At 41.8% G+C, this 16042-nt stretch overlaps 1 protein-coding gene across 1 annotated transcript in view; it reads left to right on the top strand.

The window, feature by feature from the left end:
• Nucleotides 1-16042, top strand: part of adgrv1 (adhesion G protein-coupled receptor V1) — a 130921-nt gene that overhangs the window by 20124 nt on the left and 94755 nt on the right. The window contains exons 4-21 of the mRNA XM_033619455.2: nucleotides 694-789; nucleotides 2930-3034; nucleotides 3328-3441; nucleotides 4145-4375; nucleotides 4570-4907; nucleotides 5019-5289; nucleotides 6645-6971; nucleotides 7904-8080; nucleotides 8303-8526; nucleotides 9644-9770; nucleotides 9888-10073; nucleotides 10312-10492; nucleotides 10991-11154; nucleotides 11242-11365; nucleotides 11492-11752; nucleotides 12793-12919; nucleotides 13098-13321; nucleotides 13498-14232. Coding sequence (XP_033475346.2) covers nucleotides 694-789; nucleotides 2930-3034; nucleotides 3328-3441; nucleotides 4145-4375; nucleotides 4570-4907; nucleotides 5019-5289; nucleotides 6645-6971; nucleotides 7904-8080; nucleotides 8303-8526; nucleotides 9644-9770; nucleotides 9888-10073; nucleotides 10312-10492; nucleotides 10991-11154; nucleotides 11242-11365; nucleotides 11492-11752; nucleotides 12793-12919; nucleotides 13098-13321; nucleotides 13498-14232 — 4012 coding nt within the window. The remainder of the gene's footprint in view (nucleotides 1-693; nucleotides 790-2929; nucleotides 3035-3327; nucleotides 3442-4144; nucleotides 4376-4569; nucleotides 4908-5018; nucleotides 5290-6644; nucleotides 6972-7903; nucleotides 8081-8302; nucleotides 8527-9643; nucleotides 9771-9887; nucleotides 10074-10311; nucleotides 10493-10990; nucleotides 11155-11241; nucleotides 11366-11491; nucleotides 11753-12792; nucleotides 12920-13097; nucleotides 13322-13497; nucleotides 14233-16042) is intronic.

Below are 16042 nucleotides of genomic sequence, written 5' to 3'. Positions count from 1 at the left end.
GTTTTTCAAAATTGTTTAGGGGGAGACAGTTATTTTTCTGTTGATTAATCTATGTCAAGTCTCTCATCGTTGATCATTTTCCAGAATGCCTGCACATACACTAATTAGCCTATGTGCAGATGTTTGCGTGTTGCAAAGGGATTTTGGAAGTCTTGGTGGAAGTCTGTGCACTTGAGCTCAGACATGGTGGTTGTCAGCACAGTTGGTCCATGGGATACTTGTGAAAACATTGGGAAGCTCACAAATGGAAACCTTGGAAAGTTACACCAAATAACAAGGCTGTGGTCTTCTTTTTAATGGGGTTCAGGAAAAGGAAAACCCTCCTTGCACAGATCATAGGTTATGGTTCTTTTTGTTAAAAACTCACTGTGTAAGCCTTGTGAAGTCGCTGTGTGATTTTAAGCCCGGTGGGATTTGAAGTTTGTCATGTCTTAGTGCCGAATCACAGAGCACAGCACAAATCCTGAAGAGGCATCCCGCCGTGAGCTAACCTGAAAAATCAACCAGGCTGAGACCAGTACTTCCTGTCTTTGTGCCTTCTCACCAGGGACTCTCAGTGGGAGCACAGAAATGAAGTGAAGACAGTGGATAAGGCAGACGTTCTGGTTTTTGTGTCAGGGGGAGGTTAAGATGTGTTCAGGTACTTACTCTATGGCCTGGCTTTATCTAACCCTTATTCTAATTGCTTTCCAGAGCTCCTCTAATGGCGTGACACTGGGAACACCAAACAAGGCGACCATCACCATCCTGTCCAATGACAATGCCTTTGGAATAGTTGCCTTCAATTCAGTAAGAAACCCCTGTCATCCACATGCATCTTGTATTCATTTGCCCACTTTGGTCACATCCATTACAATCTATTACTTTTAACTTCTAATTATGATTAGTACCTACATTAATTTATCATTGTCACATTGTATTATGATGCAAATGTGTTAACAGCAGCAGCTTTGAGAAATATGTAAAAAAGAGAGGAATTTTTTTATTCCTGCAAATTATTTCGAATATGGGTCAAATTTGGGGGATTTTACCTTAAATCAAAACTCCAAGTAGTTCTTTTTTTAGGACTAGCAAAGCTTCATGGGCTCTTCCATTGACACTGGGAAACTCTCAGCTCCTTTTAAAGAGAATACAAGGTGCTAAATTGATTGTCCACACTACACCTATTATCACTACAATATATTAGCCTCCCATAGCAGCACCTATCTTGTGCTGTGCCAGTCCTGGAGAAAGGTCTGGCTGAACCATGCTCTGAGTTGTTTGTATTTCTTTAAACCAATCACAATCGGGTTGGGTGGTGCAAAGCCCAGGATGAAGCGATGGTGCCCTTGCAAAATAGTGTTGAGACTTTTTTTGGTGGAACATTGTACATAGGGAGGCGAGCCCTGACATTAAAATGACAAAATCCCTGCAAAAGAAAACGCCACATAAAACGTTAAGAGACATTTTAGCATGTAGGTAGCTAGCTTGAAGGTTGTTGTTTCATGCCTATCACTAAAACAAAGCGTGGAGATAGGTCTGGCTTTGTGAGAATAATAATAATACAGCCAGACTAATAATATATTCTACTATATATATTCTGATACGCTGCATATTTGTGCCTGTGATCACTAAATGGAAATAAGAAAAACATGGTAAATCTTAGCTGCGCTTGCATTGTAAGCACACACTTGCATTTGTGACCAAGTGGTCATTCAAATGTTGACCTCGGAGGTTGCTGCTTGGTTCCACCTCTCCAAAGGGACTGTTCACCTGTCATGTAAATGTGATGGATCAATACTACTTGGATTACAAATGGACTACATGCAGAAACCAGAACACTTACGATACCGAACTGTTGTCTCATCTACAGATTTTGCATCCATATTCAGAATCTGTTTACAGAGATTAATAAGTGGTAATATAAAGTAAAGGATCGGGGGTGGAGTTATTTGGACCCGCTACTGCAGAGAGGGGTTCAATTATACCAGTATGGTGGTTGTGGGAGAAGTGACCATCTAGTGGTTGTGGGTTCCCAGGGGTAATTAAAACCACAACACTCCCTGGATTCACTAGTCAGTGGAAGTTTTTAGCGTTTCCATGGTAGCTGTGGAATAACTGTTTGCTCTACCACCCCCAGATGGTCTCAGATGCTGGATAATGATTTGGCTTGCTTAGAATCAATAAAGGCCTCCCGGCCTTGGGAGATGTGTTTATGTTAGAATACTAAATTAATTCCTGTATAACGTTTCTTTGCTTTCTTTTCTTCCCCATTTGTATTGCCCTGAAATTCTTTGGTTATAGCAAAATTCAATTTGAGTCATGTAGAAAAACAAAAGGGGATTTAGCTTCCAAATTTTAAGACCATGATAAGTACTTCCAAGTACAGTGGGACTGAATGAGGTATTTACTCCACGTTGCCATGAAATATAATATAATATAGGGCTACATATTCCACTCCAATTACTTTCCTTTGTGTTTGTGTTTCTTTCAATTCAATTTCAGTACTTCGTTAGAATGATGTTTTATCTGAAGTACTGCTGCCAAAGCAGTACACACAATGAAATACGAAATTAATGTATCAATTTAAACACACCAAGATTTGAAATTATTCGCTCACCATTATTTGTCATTATCAGTATCTATAAAAATGTATAGCAGTTCCAAAATTGAGAAAACCAAACACAAAACATTAAAAATAAGTAAGGACAACTCAAAATCACTTGTGTCAAATTAAGTTAAATGTTCTTTTGGTTACTTGCCCTACCTGTGCAGGTCCCATTTAAAGTCAAATTTACTTAATGTTTTGACTTCTTATCGCAATCTGCCGAATATCAGGTTTTGTTTTGTTTCAGATTTGAATTTATTCAAATTGGAAATAAGAAGAAATTTATTAAATTTTAATTCTTAATTCTGTTTGTCTTTCACTGTCTCACCCTTTTCATCTCAGACTGAAGAGATTGTTGTCGATGAACCGAGAGGAAGGAACCATTATGTGCCTTTCACCCTCATCAGAGAAAAGGGAACATACGGCACTGTGACTGTGAACTTTGAGGTGAGAGCTCAATGTACTGTACATCAAACCAACAAACCATAGGCACTCTGCTTTATAGTATTCACAAAGGACTGACTGTCGTATAGATATGCTGACAAATGGCTTTGTTTTTAGCTTCTTGAAGATGCTTTTGTAAGCGTTTGGAGAATTTAGACCCAACTAGGAACATGTAACTCTTTGATCACATAAAGTCCATTGTAGGAAATAGCCTTTTCTCCATTATTTACATGGAAGTTCACATGAACACATGGATATGCTGAAATGTAAACATTATCATGACTCCTCCTGTTCAGATCTCTGAAGGTCCCAACCCTGCCATTGAGGACCTGAGTCCCGACAGAGGAAACATCACCATTCCTGTGGGGCAGGCTGTAGTGCACTTCTCTATTCTCATCCAGGATGACCAGGTATTAAACAAACTCTCTGTTGAAAGCTTATCCATATATGCAACCGCATATCACATATATGGATAAGCTTGTGCTACTCTGTCCCTCCATCTGTCTGACCATCATCTTTTTAGACATTGTTAGTTTCATTCTTGCTTGACAAAAGTTGGAGGGATTATATATTTGGAACAATACTACAGCAAAACATCCATTTACAAAGTCCCTCAGAACTCTTGCAGTATAATCCAAGTCTTATTTATCCTGTCTTATTCTCAGTACTTCCCAAACACAAGCATTTTCGCCAGAACGTTACAGTATAAAACACATTCCCCGAGTAATGCACCCTGAGCGTGCCAGATCGTATGAGCTCCACTTGAGTACGGTTCAAATGCACACTTGTGGTGAGGCAAGCTACTCGGCTGTGAATGAGACTGTGTGTACTAACGTGTTTTAAATTGTAATGCAAGTGTTTAGGAAGTACTGAGCATACGACTGGATAAACAAGACTTGGATTATACTGTGTCAGAGTTTGTAGACAGATGTTTTGATACAGTGTTGCTGCTGTCAAAGGATTCTTCACCTTTTTTGGATTCACAGTTTACTGTAGAGGCATGCATTAAAAAAAGGTTAAATTTAAGTTTGACAGGAGCAAGTGGGTTTTTGAAACAACTGCATATAATGTACAACTGTATGTGAACGTGCTTCCTTTCCTTTTGTTGGCCAGATCCCAGAGGACGACGAGGTGTTTTCAGTCAGGCTAACAGACGTGGCAGGTGGAGCCCTCCTCCGGCCCAACGCCAGCAGCGTCCAGCTGAGAATCAGGCGTAATGACAGCCCACTGCGGTTTTCCCACTCTGTCATGGCAGTAGCAGAGTCCACTGGAGTCATTGCCCTCAATGTGACCCGTGGACGGTTGACTGAGGATGGGCCACTCGTTGGCTCTGTTGACACCGAGGTTCCTTTCTTTTGATTCAGCTATTTATTTACCTAGACTTTTGACTCTGTCAAAGAATAGGGTACAATCACTTTAATTGCATACGAACAGTATAGTTTATACAATACACCATATGTATATATAGCATATAGATTCAGAAAAAAAACAAGCACAAGACAAATGTATATAAACCGTCTCCACTATTCTGTCTTTAGGTCTCTGTAGATTACATGGTGGTGAGTGGGAGAGGACTAGGCAGCGCCACGCCAGCTGTGGATTTCCTGGACCTACAGCCAGTCAGAACAGTGACATTCCCTCCATTTGTCTATAACACCAGCCTGTTGTTCAAGATCAGTGATGACGACGTGCCAGAAATCGCAGAATCCTTCCATGTGGTCTTGCTGGAGGAGACCATCAGAGGAGATGCTGTGCTAGTATCACCCAATGCTGTGCTTGTGACCATCGAGCCCAATGATAAGCCTCACGGGGTCCTGTCGATCAGCAGCAGCGCAGTCATTCAGCCAATCACCATCAATGAAGACCTAACACAGAGGTGGATAACTTACGAATGCTTATGAAGCTATGATGACATATGTATTTTATCTCATTGAATGGGTCCTGTTGCATCTTTGTTCACCCTTTGGTCCTCTGTCATTACTCCTAGATTTGAAGGAATCATAATTGTAAGAAATGGAGGCAGCTATGGTGCCGTTTCCGCCAACTGGTCCATTACTAGAAACTCCAGTGACCACTCCCCAGTGTCGGATGATTTGATGCCTGCAGCGGGGACAGTGAAATTTGCTGCTGGTCAGGTGACAGCTGTGATTCCAATCGACATTGTGGCAGATGATCTACCTGAAGAAGCAGAGGCATTCATTCTCAAGCTGCTGCCCGATACTGTAACTGGAAATGCGGAGGTTGACGAACCAATGGAGGTCAGTTTAGAGGGCATCTGTGATAGTTTTCTTATTTATTGTGTTGCTACATTGGGCTTGTAGCAGAAACAGAGAAAGAAGGCTGCACTTGTTACGGGAACATATCTTCCAGATGTTGCGCATGTGTTACGCACGTGTAAGTGTTTGTGTGCAACCTACTGTAAGGTACGGTGGCAAACTTGGCACATTCTGCAAAAGTCGACCCCTTAGTGTGTCACTTTGCTCTGTGGGTGTTCCCTTAATGTGGCTGAATCAAAACAAAGCGGAACCAGCAGGCACACTCTGTGTGTGGTGTCTGTGTGTTCTTTTTTAGAAAGCGTGGGCGAAGTGGTGACATGTTTTTTATAGCTTCCATCTTTGTCCAAGTCCTCTTGGCCATGTGTGAAAGCAGTGGGCAGATCTAAGTCTTGTTTATATTGAAGGCATGTGATGAGATGCACACAAACACACACCAGAACACCACCTCAGGTTGTGAGTTTGCGGGGTCTGTTTGACATCTGTGCAGAAAGAAGTGGCTCAGCAGAAATTCCCTGAAGAATTAATGAATGACTTTAACAGTGGGACAAGTTGATCACCGTTAATTGTCATTAACGTGAAGATATATCACAGACACCACATTGAGCTGTAAATCGGCTTTTGTGAGCATGCCAGGCAATGCGTCAGACAAGTGTAGGTTTCAGGGAAATGAATGAGCCTCAGTTAAAATTCTCATAAAAACTACTCTAGCAGTCTTAGCAGAGTTAATTAAAGAGGATGCCTCTCTAAAGTTAGCTCAGGGCTCTGTTTTACTACTTTCAGTCTCACTTGTTTTCTTTCCTCTCCCTGCTCCTCACCTCTCCTTTCTTCTTCTTGTGACCAAAAATACAGTCTAACTAACACGAAAACAGGATGCACAACAAAATCCTCCAAATTAATTGATGGTTAATGCGGGCTTCATTGCAACTATCCCCTTACATACTTAAGATCAGTCACCTTCTTCCTCACTGCACAGGGGACTCGGAGATGCTCGCTCATAGGCATCACAGCTAAGGTCAATCTGTCAAACTTGTGAATCCCATTCTTTTCCAGGACAAAGCATATAAAGTTAATTGTACTGCTGAGAGGGGTTGGATTTGCAGACTAACAGGAACCTGTGAGGGACTATTTGAAGCAGTGAGTAAGCACCAAGGTTATGGTTTATCAACATAACTATAATCTGTCCTTGCCCACAACTAAATTTTGTGTTTCCTGAATGCAGAATGTGTTTTTGAGCATTCCCTCATCTGTCAAAATGTAACATGTACCCAATTCTCCCTTCTCTTGTTGGTCATTTTTATTTGTACTCATTGTCTGATCTTCCTCTGCTCTTCCCCCAGATGGTGTTCTACATCCAGGACAGTGATGATGTCTACGGGCTTTTTCGGTTTGACCCAGCAAAAGAGCAAAGCATCCAGAGCCAACCTGAGGGCCGTTTCCTGTCACTAAATTTCCTACGAGAAGGCGGTACACTGGGCAATGTGTCTATGACCCTCACCGCCCTCTACATCCCTGCAGGCCCAATAGACCCAGCACTGGCCCGTGACCAGGTTCTGAATGTTAGCAGGTCTGTTAATGTGGTGTTTTCCCATGAACGCATGGTCCACGTCATACTGCCAATCAGGAATGATGCCTTTCTACAGAATGGAGCTCATTTCTTAATACAGGTAACAGCCTTTTTGTCCACTTTCAGTGACATTATCATTTTTGAAGTTGTAGTTCAGGCAACGCCAAAAATACACTCTTTCTGTCTGTGTTTGCACTTGTGGCCAAATCATTGCCATCCAGAATTTAAGTGCCTCATTTGCATGTGTGAACGGTTTGACACTGGCACTTAAATCTGGCATGTTGCTATGGGATTTGATCCACTGTCCAAACGAACAACACCACCTTGCTCTTAAAGCAAGCAAAAAAAGTACAAGAAAAGCCTCCTTCACATTCTGTAGAACCGTAGTCACATCACACACTTTCAGTCAAACTCTTTAACACATATAAATCAAAATCAAATCAAGTTTATTTATATTGCACGTTTTAAAACAACTGCAGTTGACCAAAGTGCTGTAAAATTAAAAGGATGACACACAACGGAATAACACTGGTAAGAACAATTACATATGTAAAACAAGGTTATAAAATACTAAAATATTAAATTCACTATAAACAACCAAAAGCCATTGAAAACATATACGTTTTAAGATTTGTCTTAAAAGTGTCAATGGAGGGGGAGATTTGATTGAGAGTGAAATGCTATTGCAGAGCTTTGGAGCAGCTACTGCAAAGGTACCATCTCCCTTACCCACCAGCCTTGATCATGAGACAGTTAAAAGACATTGTTCTGAGGATCTAAGTGTTGGGGAGCTGGAGTAGGGGCAGAGAAGTTCAGCAATATAGTGGAGTGTCTGCCCATGTATGGCTTTAAAAACAAATAAAAAGTATACATACATACATGCACAAACATTAAAGACACATTGAAAAGTGACAGCAGAAACAACCAGATGGTGACAAAAGAGCTCTGTTAGATTAATGAATCTTTATAGTAATGTGCTGCCTGTTTGAGTTTTCTATCAATTAATTAAGTTGTTTCTTTTATTTCCCCTAGTTGAATTCACTGGAGCTGGTTGATATCGACCCCGCAATTCACTCAAATAGCCCAAGGTTTGGAGGACCTCTAAATCTGACCTTGACTGTCACCCCTGACATCGCTAACGGGGAAATTGGCTTCACAAGCAACACCACAGTGGTGGTTTATGAACCAGAGGACAGCAACACCAGCACAGTAAGACATAACCCTTGTTTTTAGCAGTTGTACATTTTTGTTTAGTCATTGGAGATCTTAATTTAAAAGAAAAAGACACATTTCCTGTTTTGCCACTGTAACTGAGAAGAGTCAAAGCTATGACTGAAAACTGTCCTTGCCGACTCTAACCTGTGTTGAGAAAGTGAATTTTGTCATACAGTACATAAAGGTGGTTAATTCGAATTATGTTTGGTGCTGCAGGTAAGCCTCCCTCTGCGGCGTGATGGGACAGACGGTCAGGCTGTGGTGTTCTGGAGTCTTCAGCCAATTGGAGACAATCGTGCCGATATAACTATTAAAGACTTGGAGCCTCTAAGTGGGTCTGTGGTCTTCCTCTCCGGGCAGAGTGATGCTTCCATCAACTTCACTATCATGGCCGACAACATCCCGGAAGTCAACGAGACCTTACTGCTCACTCTGGATAGGTAGGGATGTTAAACTCTAAGAAAAGTTAGAGTTAATAACCAACATAATAATTCTTCATTTTGTTAGCTATCATTAAAGTGTATTGGACCCATCTGTTCTTGTGCCTATAAACATAATTGTGACTGTGAAGCTTATATTATGTGATGTTTTAGAGCCGTCTTATAAAACAAGATAGACTAGTAGAATAGGAAAGGCTGAGCGGGTGCCATCTTATCCCATCAGTCCTTTGGTTTTTGTGGAGATATTTTTGTGTGCGTGGTAGTGGTTTGGGGATGGGTTCATCTGTTAGTCTATGTTCTGATGAGAATGGCAGCTCTCTCTCCCTCCCACTCCTCCCCTGCAGGGTGGAGACTGCACGCTTTATAGTGTACTTCGGGTAAGTGGAGAGTGGAATGAACCTGGGCCTTTTGTGTGGCGTGAATCAGGACTTTATTTTTCACAGAAGAGCCTACTTCAGGATTTCTGGGGGTCTTTGGTTAACGTGGTGATGAGGGGGACTGGGGTGGGGTGGGGGATTCAGCGATGGTGTGAAAAAAGGAAACCCAAAGGAGAGTGGTTGTTGGGAGTAAATAGAGAATCTTCTTTATGTGTTTCGCTCTAATTTAACCAGGCTTGATTGTGAACCCCTTTAAAGATGTCAGTGTTTGTATGCATGCTGTGCCTTGGCCGTGACTGTTTGTTTGGAGTGCTTCATTTTGCAATGTCTTTGTCTCTAATTTACCCGTCATGTGATGCTTACTTGGCTCCAATTTTCTCAACATACACAAACATCCACACACATACCCCCACAGAGCAATAAAGATGCAGGCATGGCGTTGACTGACATTGTTATTAAAAGTGGTCTAAACAGCAGGACCTCAACATATGGGGCCAATAATGAATGAGCATCACACAATACAAGGAATGCATTGTGAAGTTTGGATTAAAGCTGAGCTGTTTTCTCATTTGATATCACTCCGTGTTTCAGAAGTGCAAAACACAACAACAAAAGAAGAAGTCCAAAAAAAACATGGCACAGTTTAATTCTGCTGCACAGTGGAGCCGAAGTGATTTGGATTTTAGTTGTAGTCACTTGCTGTTATGACGGAATACTGATTATGTGTGTATGTGTTGCAGGAGTAATGTTGAAAATCAGATCCTGAAAGCCGGCTTCACCAGCAGAGAGATTGTCATCATGGAGAACGATGACCCAGGGGGAGTCTTTGAGTTCTCCTCATACTCCAGAGGTCCATGGGTCATCAATGTGAGTATTGAAAGTGATACAAACAATGTAAAATCAGTGTTAAATTAAACTCCACATATTGTTTTTTTGTCTGTTGTCTCTGGTTCCGTCACATCTGTGTACTTTACATTTACCTAGGAGGGTGAGGCAGTGGAACTGCATGTGGTCAGAGCCCAGGGACAGCTGCTGAAACAGCTGGTGCGATATGCTGTCATGCCTTCAGGCAGCACTGAATTCTATGGCGCCACGGGCATCCTGGAGTTTAAACCAGGAGAGAGAGAGGTGGTAGTGGCACTGGTTGCCAAACCTGATGGGGTGCCTGAGGTAAGAATATGGTTGATTTGGTCTTGATCTTTCATGACTTTTTGTTTTACAACAGTAAACAGTAAATATACAATATTTATTTAATAAAGTCCTGTCAGTGTGATAATGGTCAATTTTTGTTTAAGCTAGTGAAAAAAAAGTTATAAGTTAAGTTATTATCCTTTAAATCCGTATTTGCTTCATTAAAACTCTTTGTTCGTCTCTGCGTGTGTGTTTTGGTATATGTGTGTGCATACAGCTGGACGAGACTTTCTCAGTGGTACTTAGTAGCCACAGCACTCCACCCAGTCGCCTTGGCAACCACAGGGAGGTCAACATCACAGTGCAGAAGAACGACGACCCCTTTGGGGTCATTGAGTTCATCCAATCAGGACTGACCGTGGCCATCAATGAGAGCAAAGGGGACGACATACACCGAGGTACTTTGAAGTAGCAGTCCTTTAGATAATAGTGATACTTTTCCATGTCAAGTGACACTCATTGGCACTTTAAATGGACCTAATTGGAGTGAAACACAGAACATTTGTCTGCATGTGGGATGAGCTGGACTTTGATTTAAGTCTGTGTACCAAGTTTGTGTAATGCAGAAGAATGTGTTAATGCAGACAAGGAAGTGCTTTGGTCAACTTGTAGAGGATGTCTGGGTGACAAACACTGATGATGCAGTCTAATATTCAGTTTGATCCCGAGAACAGGGAGAAGCAAAAAGTTTCTCTCAGCCTCCTCTGAATATATCACCAGTCTTTCCTTTTAGCATGTAGGCATATACAAAAAAACTTGAGCCAGACAAATACATTATTATTGTGTTCTGTACCATGATAGCCTAAATTGGAGGTAAAATGTCAAGAGAAAGTTTCATTAATGACTTTAAGGAAGGTTTTAATACTTCATCTCTGTCTTTTGTGATTCTCCCTCAGCGGTATACCCTGTAGTGAGGAACAGGGGTCACTTTGGAGAAGTGTCAGTTTCCTGGGTGTTGGAGCCAGCTCTGTCCGGAGACGTCAGCCCCCTCCAGGGAAACATCACCTTCATGAAGGGGGAGTTCCTCAAAAACCTCACTCTCTTCTCTGTACCTGATGAGGTAAAATGATAAACCAAATCAGGAGTGTGTTTAATCCAACTTGAGTTACATTTCCTAGTTTTAATTTTAATTTATGTTTCATTTAAGATCCCAGAGGACATGGAGAATTTCACCATCACAGTGTTGAATGCTACAGATGGTGCAAGACTGGGAAACATACTCAGTGCCAATTTGCATATTAATAAGAATGATGACCCCATTTACTTTTCTGGTGAGTACACTGTTCTGGGTACTGTTTATGAAAAATCCTCTAAAATATTATATTGATGTGAAATAGCTTTTGTCATGACTCCTCTTTTATCTCTCTGTCTCCTCCCGTGTCTTGCCCTCTCCTTAGAACCTGTGGTCGTGCGGCTTCAGGAAGGTAGCATAGCGAACTTCACAGTATTGAGGGCAGGGCGGGCAGACTTTGTTGCCATGGTGATGTACCATGTGGAATATGGTGATGCATCTCAAGGTGACCTCACCCTGCTGAGTAATGACACGTTGCTGGTGTATGACGTGGGTGAATGGATGAAAAACATCTCCGTGGCTGTGGAGGATGACAACATACCGGAGACTGATGAACCTTTTTACATCGTTCTCTACAACGCCACTGGTGAGTATGTGCTTCTGTTTAAAACGGGTTAGCACAGGGGTGAACTGTTTGTAATATAGTGGCTGTGTCATATCTTCCTATGCGTTGGTCCCTTGAGATTTTAAAGACAATATAACCATGTCATAACATTCCCTCTGAGAACTAAAGCAGCTTAAAGTCAGTTGCTTTTCTCATTTTTCAATGTGCTTTATAGTAGAAGAACCATCTCATCTCAAAACATCACCCTCTTCCCCCGTGTTTATCCTCTTGTCTTAACGCTAGTTGTGCATGTACAGAAAGGAGTAGCTGGGTTATTTAGCATTGTCTGTGGTAACACTGAAAGCTCTCCTAATCCCAGTATTGTGTGTCAGGGATGGGAATGAAAGACCAGCGGGCCCCAACAGGACCTTAATTACCAGACTCCAGACTTTCTAAGACACAAAGACCGGCCACTCCACCGGCCTCGCTCTGTCTACTGATTGACATGGAGTAGAGTCGAGTAAGGGTTAGCCTCTGGTTCCTGCCAGGGGATGGTCCTTTATAGTGATTGTGTTAAAAGTCAATAACCCTCCTGTTAGAGGTCAATCAAACACATTCTGGGACTTTAACACTCTTTACCTTTCCTGTTTAATTAGGGGCAGATTTGCATGCCTGTTACAGTGTACTTGTAGTCCAGCAACTTGGAGTACTTGGGAGAGGTTATTGCAGTTGCGCAGATGCTATTTAAGCAAAAAATATCCCCATGTAGTTTTTATTCCTTCCTGTCTTAATAAAAACCTTAAAATATAATGGTTGTGGTTTATTAAAACTATGTCCTTGGCTTTATTCACTTTATCTCCTTTGCTGGGAGAAGCCTTTATTTTTGGACTCAAGTTTTTCATGATTGAGAAGCCCTGTCCTCTTGGGCTTGGTTACCATAGTTATGGTGTGCTATGTTAATTAAAGAGCTTCCCCCTATTGCATGAAATTAGGATGACAATTATAATATGACCAGTGCAATCCATGTCAGTCTATCTGTCTGTAGGTCCTGATCTAACCTGGTAATATGCATGTGTGCACAGGTGATGCTGTTGTGTATGGAGCAGACACAGCTACTGTGGTGATTGAGGCCAATGATGATGCCAATGGGATTTTCTCCCTTGAAGCCAGAGAGAAACCTGTGGAAGAGGGCAAGACCAATATATTTTAGTAAGGAACAGGTCTTCAATTTATACTTCTTTTGATTTAAAAGTTCTTTTTATGTTAGTTCAAGTTAAAAGTTTTTTTTCTATGCATTGACAAAACTCTTAAGTTGACGCTTTGAGATAGAAAGTTTTGCACCTGTATTCTGTTACTGAAATTATTACTCTTTTATCGTCTGTCCCAGTGTCCTGCGTGCAAGGGGCCACTTTGGTAACGTTACAATCTTCTGGCAGTTGTTTGCCAATGACTCAGTGACCCCTCTGGAGGAGAACCAGGAGTTTACCAACACATCTGGCTCCATCACCTTCACTACAGGGGAAGAGACCAAGCCTATTGTCCTGGAGGCCATCTCAGATAAGCTTCCAGAGTTCAATGAGTTCTTCGTCCTCAGGCTGGTTAATATTTCAGGTGAGTTCAAGGTTAAAGTGACATCTTTGTCAAATTTAAGATATAATGCAGATCTTGCATTATCAAGCAAACTTAACATGAAATATTATTTGATTTATCAACTTTAAAAAATCAGTAATCAAAAGAAGTATTGTTGTCTTGGAAAGTCTTCAGCTCTGGTCCATAATTTCTTTAAGGTGGTTACCCGGGGGAAGGTGGACGACTCGCCGAGACTTCTCTGAATGCCTCGGTTTTCATCCCTTTCAATGACGACCCATTTGGTGTCTTTGCCATCGCTGACAGCAACCTGGACCAAGAAGTAGCTGAAGATGTACTCTCAGAGGATGATATGGATGATGTCACTTCCTTCACCATCCTCCGACAGCAGGGTACTTTCGGTGATGTGCGGGTCGCCTGGGAGATCGTTTCTGGCCATTACCCAGAGGGCCTTCCTCTGATGGATGACCTGCTCCTTCTAGCTTCCTTCCCAGACGAAGTTGAGCTCAGGCCTCATGCCAGGCGACACCACTCAGCCACAGACACGTGGTTTTTCTCCGGGCTTCCAGGAGCTTATGGGACCATCTCCCCTGAGGATGGGCCTGCTGCTGTTGGAAACTTCACCTTCTCTGCTTGGCTGGTGCCCAGGCCAGACACGGACGGCTTCATAGTCTGCAAAGGAAACGGGAATGGGACCTTGTATTATGGAGTGAAGGTCCACACCAATGAGTCTCATGTCACGGTGATGCTGTATTATACAGTGATAGGATCAAACAGTCCCCAGGTAGCGCGGGCCACTGCTGAGAAGTTTTTGGAGGATAATGCCTGGTTACATGTCATCATTACTGTTGATGATGGGATTATTGAGTTCTTCCTGGATGGGAACCCTATTCCTGGAGGACTGAAGAGTATCAAAGGAGAGGGCATCACTGATGGTGAGCTATTTTATTAAACATATCATAGTGACAAAGGTCAGATTGTTGAACATATAGTGTATATTATATCTCTGTTTGTTAGCTTCAGATTGTGTCTGCAGCTCCTATTTGCTGATACATTTTGTTTGTGTTTGGTTGTCGTGACTTTCAAGCATGTTCATGACATTTTTCTTGCCATTGCACCTTATGTTTGGGCATCAAAATTTGGCCTCTTCGCACCACTGTTAGCTGTTTCTTGTCCTTGTAATGATGATGTCATTGACGGCCTGTGTGTGAGTTTGTGAATCTGCTTTGTGTGTGTTTACATGTGTGTCTGTCTGGGGAGAGAGTTCTAAGCTTCTCTGTCGTTGTACACATATGGCATAATGGCAAGTCTTAACTTAGTACAAGCATAATGCATGCACACCGTCACACACACTAATGCACATTTGCACACACACACATGCGCCCACTTCTCAGTCACTTCCTCATTGTGCAGGACTACTGGGACTCTGCTATGCTTGAGTGACCACTTAGCCTCAGCGCTGCTGGATATTGTTACTGCTAAAGGGAATCAGCCGGCATCTTCTTTTCTTTCTATTCTCTCTAATTAACGGAGACAATAGTCGCAGTCTGTATTGGACCAAAAGCTCCCAGAGGGGAAATATTCTGATGGTTCTTTGGCTAACTTCAATCACAGTGGATGTATACATAATCATCAATCATGTCATGTGTTATTGTCTGCTACTGGTAACTCAAACCACAGGGAATTGTTTTGTGTCAGGGCTTTATACTTGCTCACTGTGGCAGATTTGTCCCATTTTGCACAAGCAAAGGAAGTGATAGGCATGAGAGGTGTACATATATGAATGAGTAATGAGACAGATTGGACCTGGACAATTGGTGGCCTTAATCAAGATTTTGTTTGTGATCGCAACAGCATTTCCTCCATCATTAACAAATAATACAATTATATGAGCCTTGTTATTATGATGGTACAGACTGACCTCTGGGTCAAAAAAAGTCCCAATAGTCAGTATAAAAATTTAGATTTAGTTGCAATCATCTCACCAGATCTCAAGTCAACTAAAATGTTATAGGGAAAGTTTACCCTAAAATCAAAAATGCACGTTTTTCCTCTTACCTGTAATGCTGCTTGTTGGCATCACTGCACAGAAGGAAGTGTGCATCTAGTGCTAGCTCACCTAGCACCGCTGAGCTAACCGTACAGCTCAGCCGAAGAGAACACTATCAACGTTTACATCTACATCACTGTCACAAGCATGAGCTTCTCGTGCATGAGTAGATGCACACTCACTTCTGCACGGTGATTGGGTTGGTGGATGTAGTTTGGTAGAATGATGAAACTGCTCACAACAAGGTCTGTGGATTATCTTGAGTAATGGAAAGAGTCATTGTTGTTGAGTTTTTAGAACTTTTTTTTTTTGGTGCTTTGAGCACCACAAGTGCCATCTAGTTCCATTATGTTGGAGAGAAGGCAGACTCTCTATATCTCGCCGATATCTCCAGCTCACACCACAACAATCCAGGCTGATAAATAGTGCTATAGGTAAGAGGAAAATATGTATTTTTGATTTTTGGGGGTGAACTGTCCCTTTCAGTTACAGAATCTCAGGTGCGAGTTAAATTAAATCAAATAATATTTGATGTACTAGTGTTACTTTATAAAATAAATGTATCAGCCTGTGATTTTAGCATGCAAACGATAAAAGAGATATGACTGTCTGACAATTATTTTCAAAAGTGAGAGCTTCAAGAATTTATTATTTATAAACTATTTAATGGGTACTGCATCTCTGAAAGCCCCCAA

This window comes from Epinephelus lanceolatus, chromosome 9, assembly GCF_041903045.1.
Source record: "Epinephelus lanceolatus isolate andai-2023 chromosome 9, ASM4190304v1, whole genome shotgun sequence".
Lineage (NCBI taxonomy): Eukaryota > Metazoa > Chordata > Actinopteri > Perciformes > Serranidae > Epinephelus > Epinephelus lanceolatus.
Note: the sequence above shows the minus strand (reverse complement) of the source record. Positions and strands in the feature narration are given on the sequence as shown.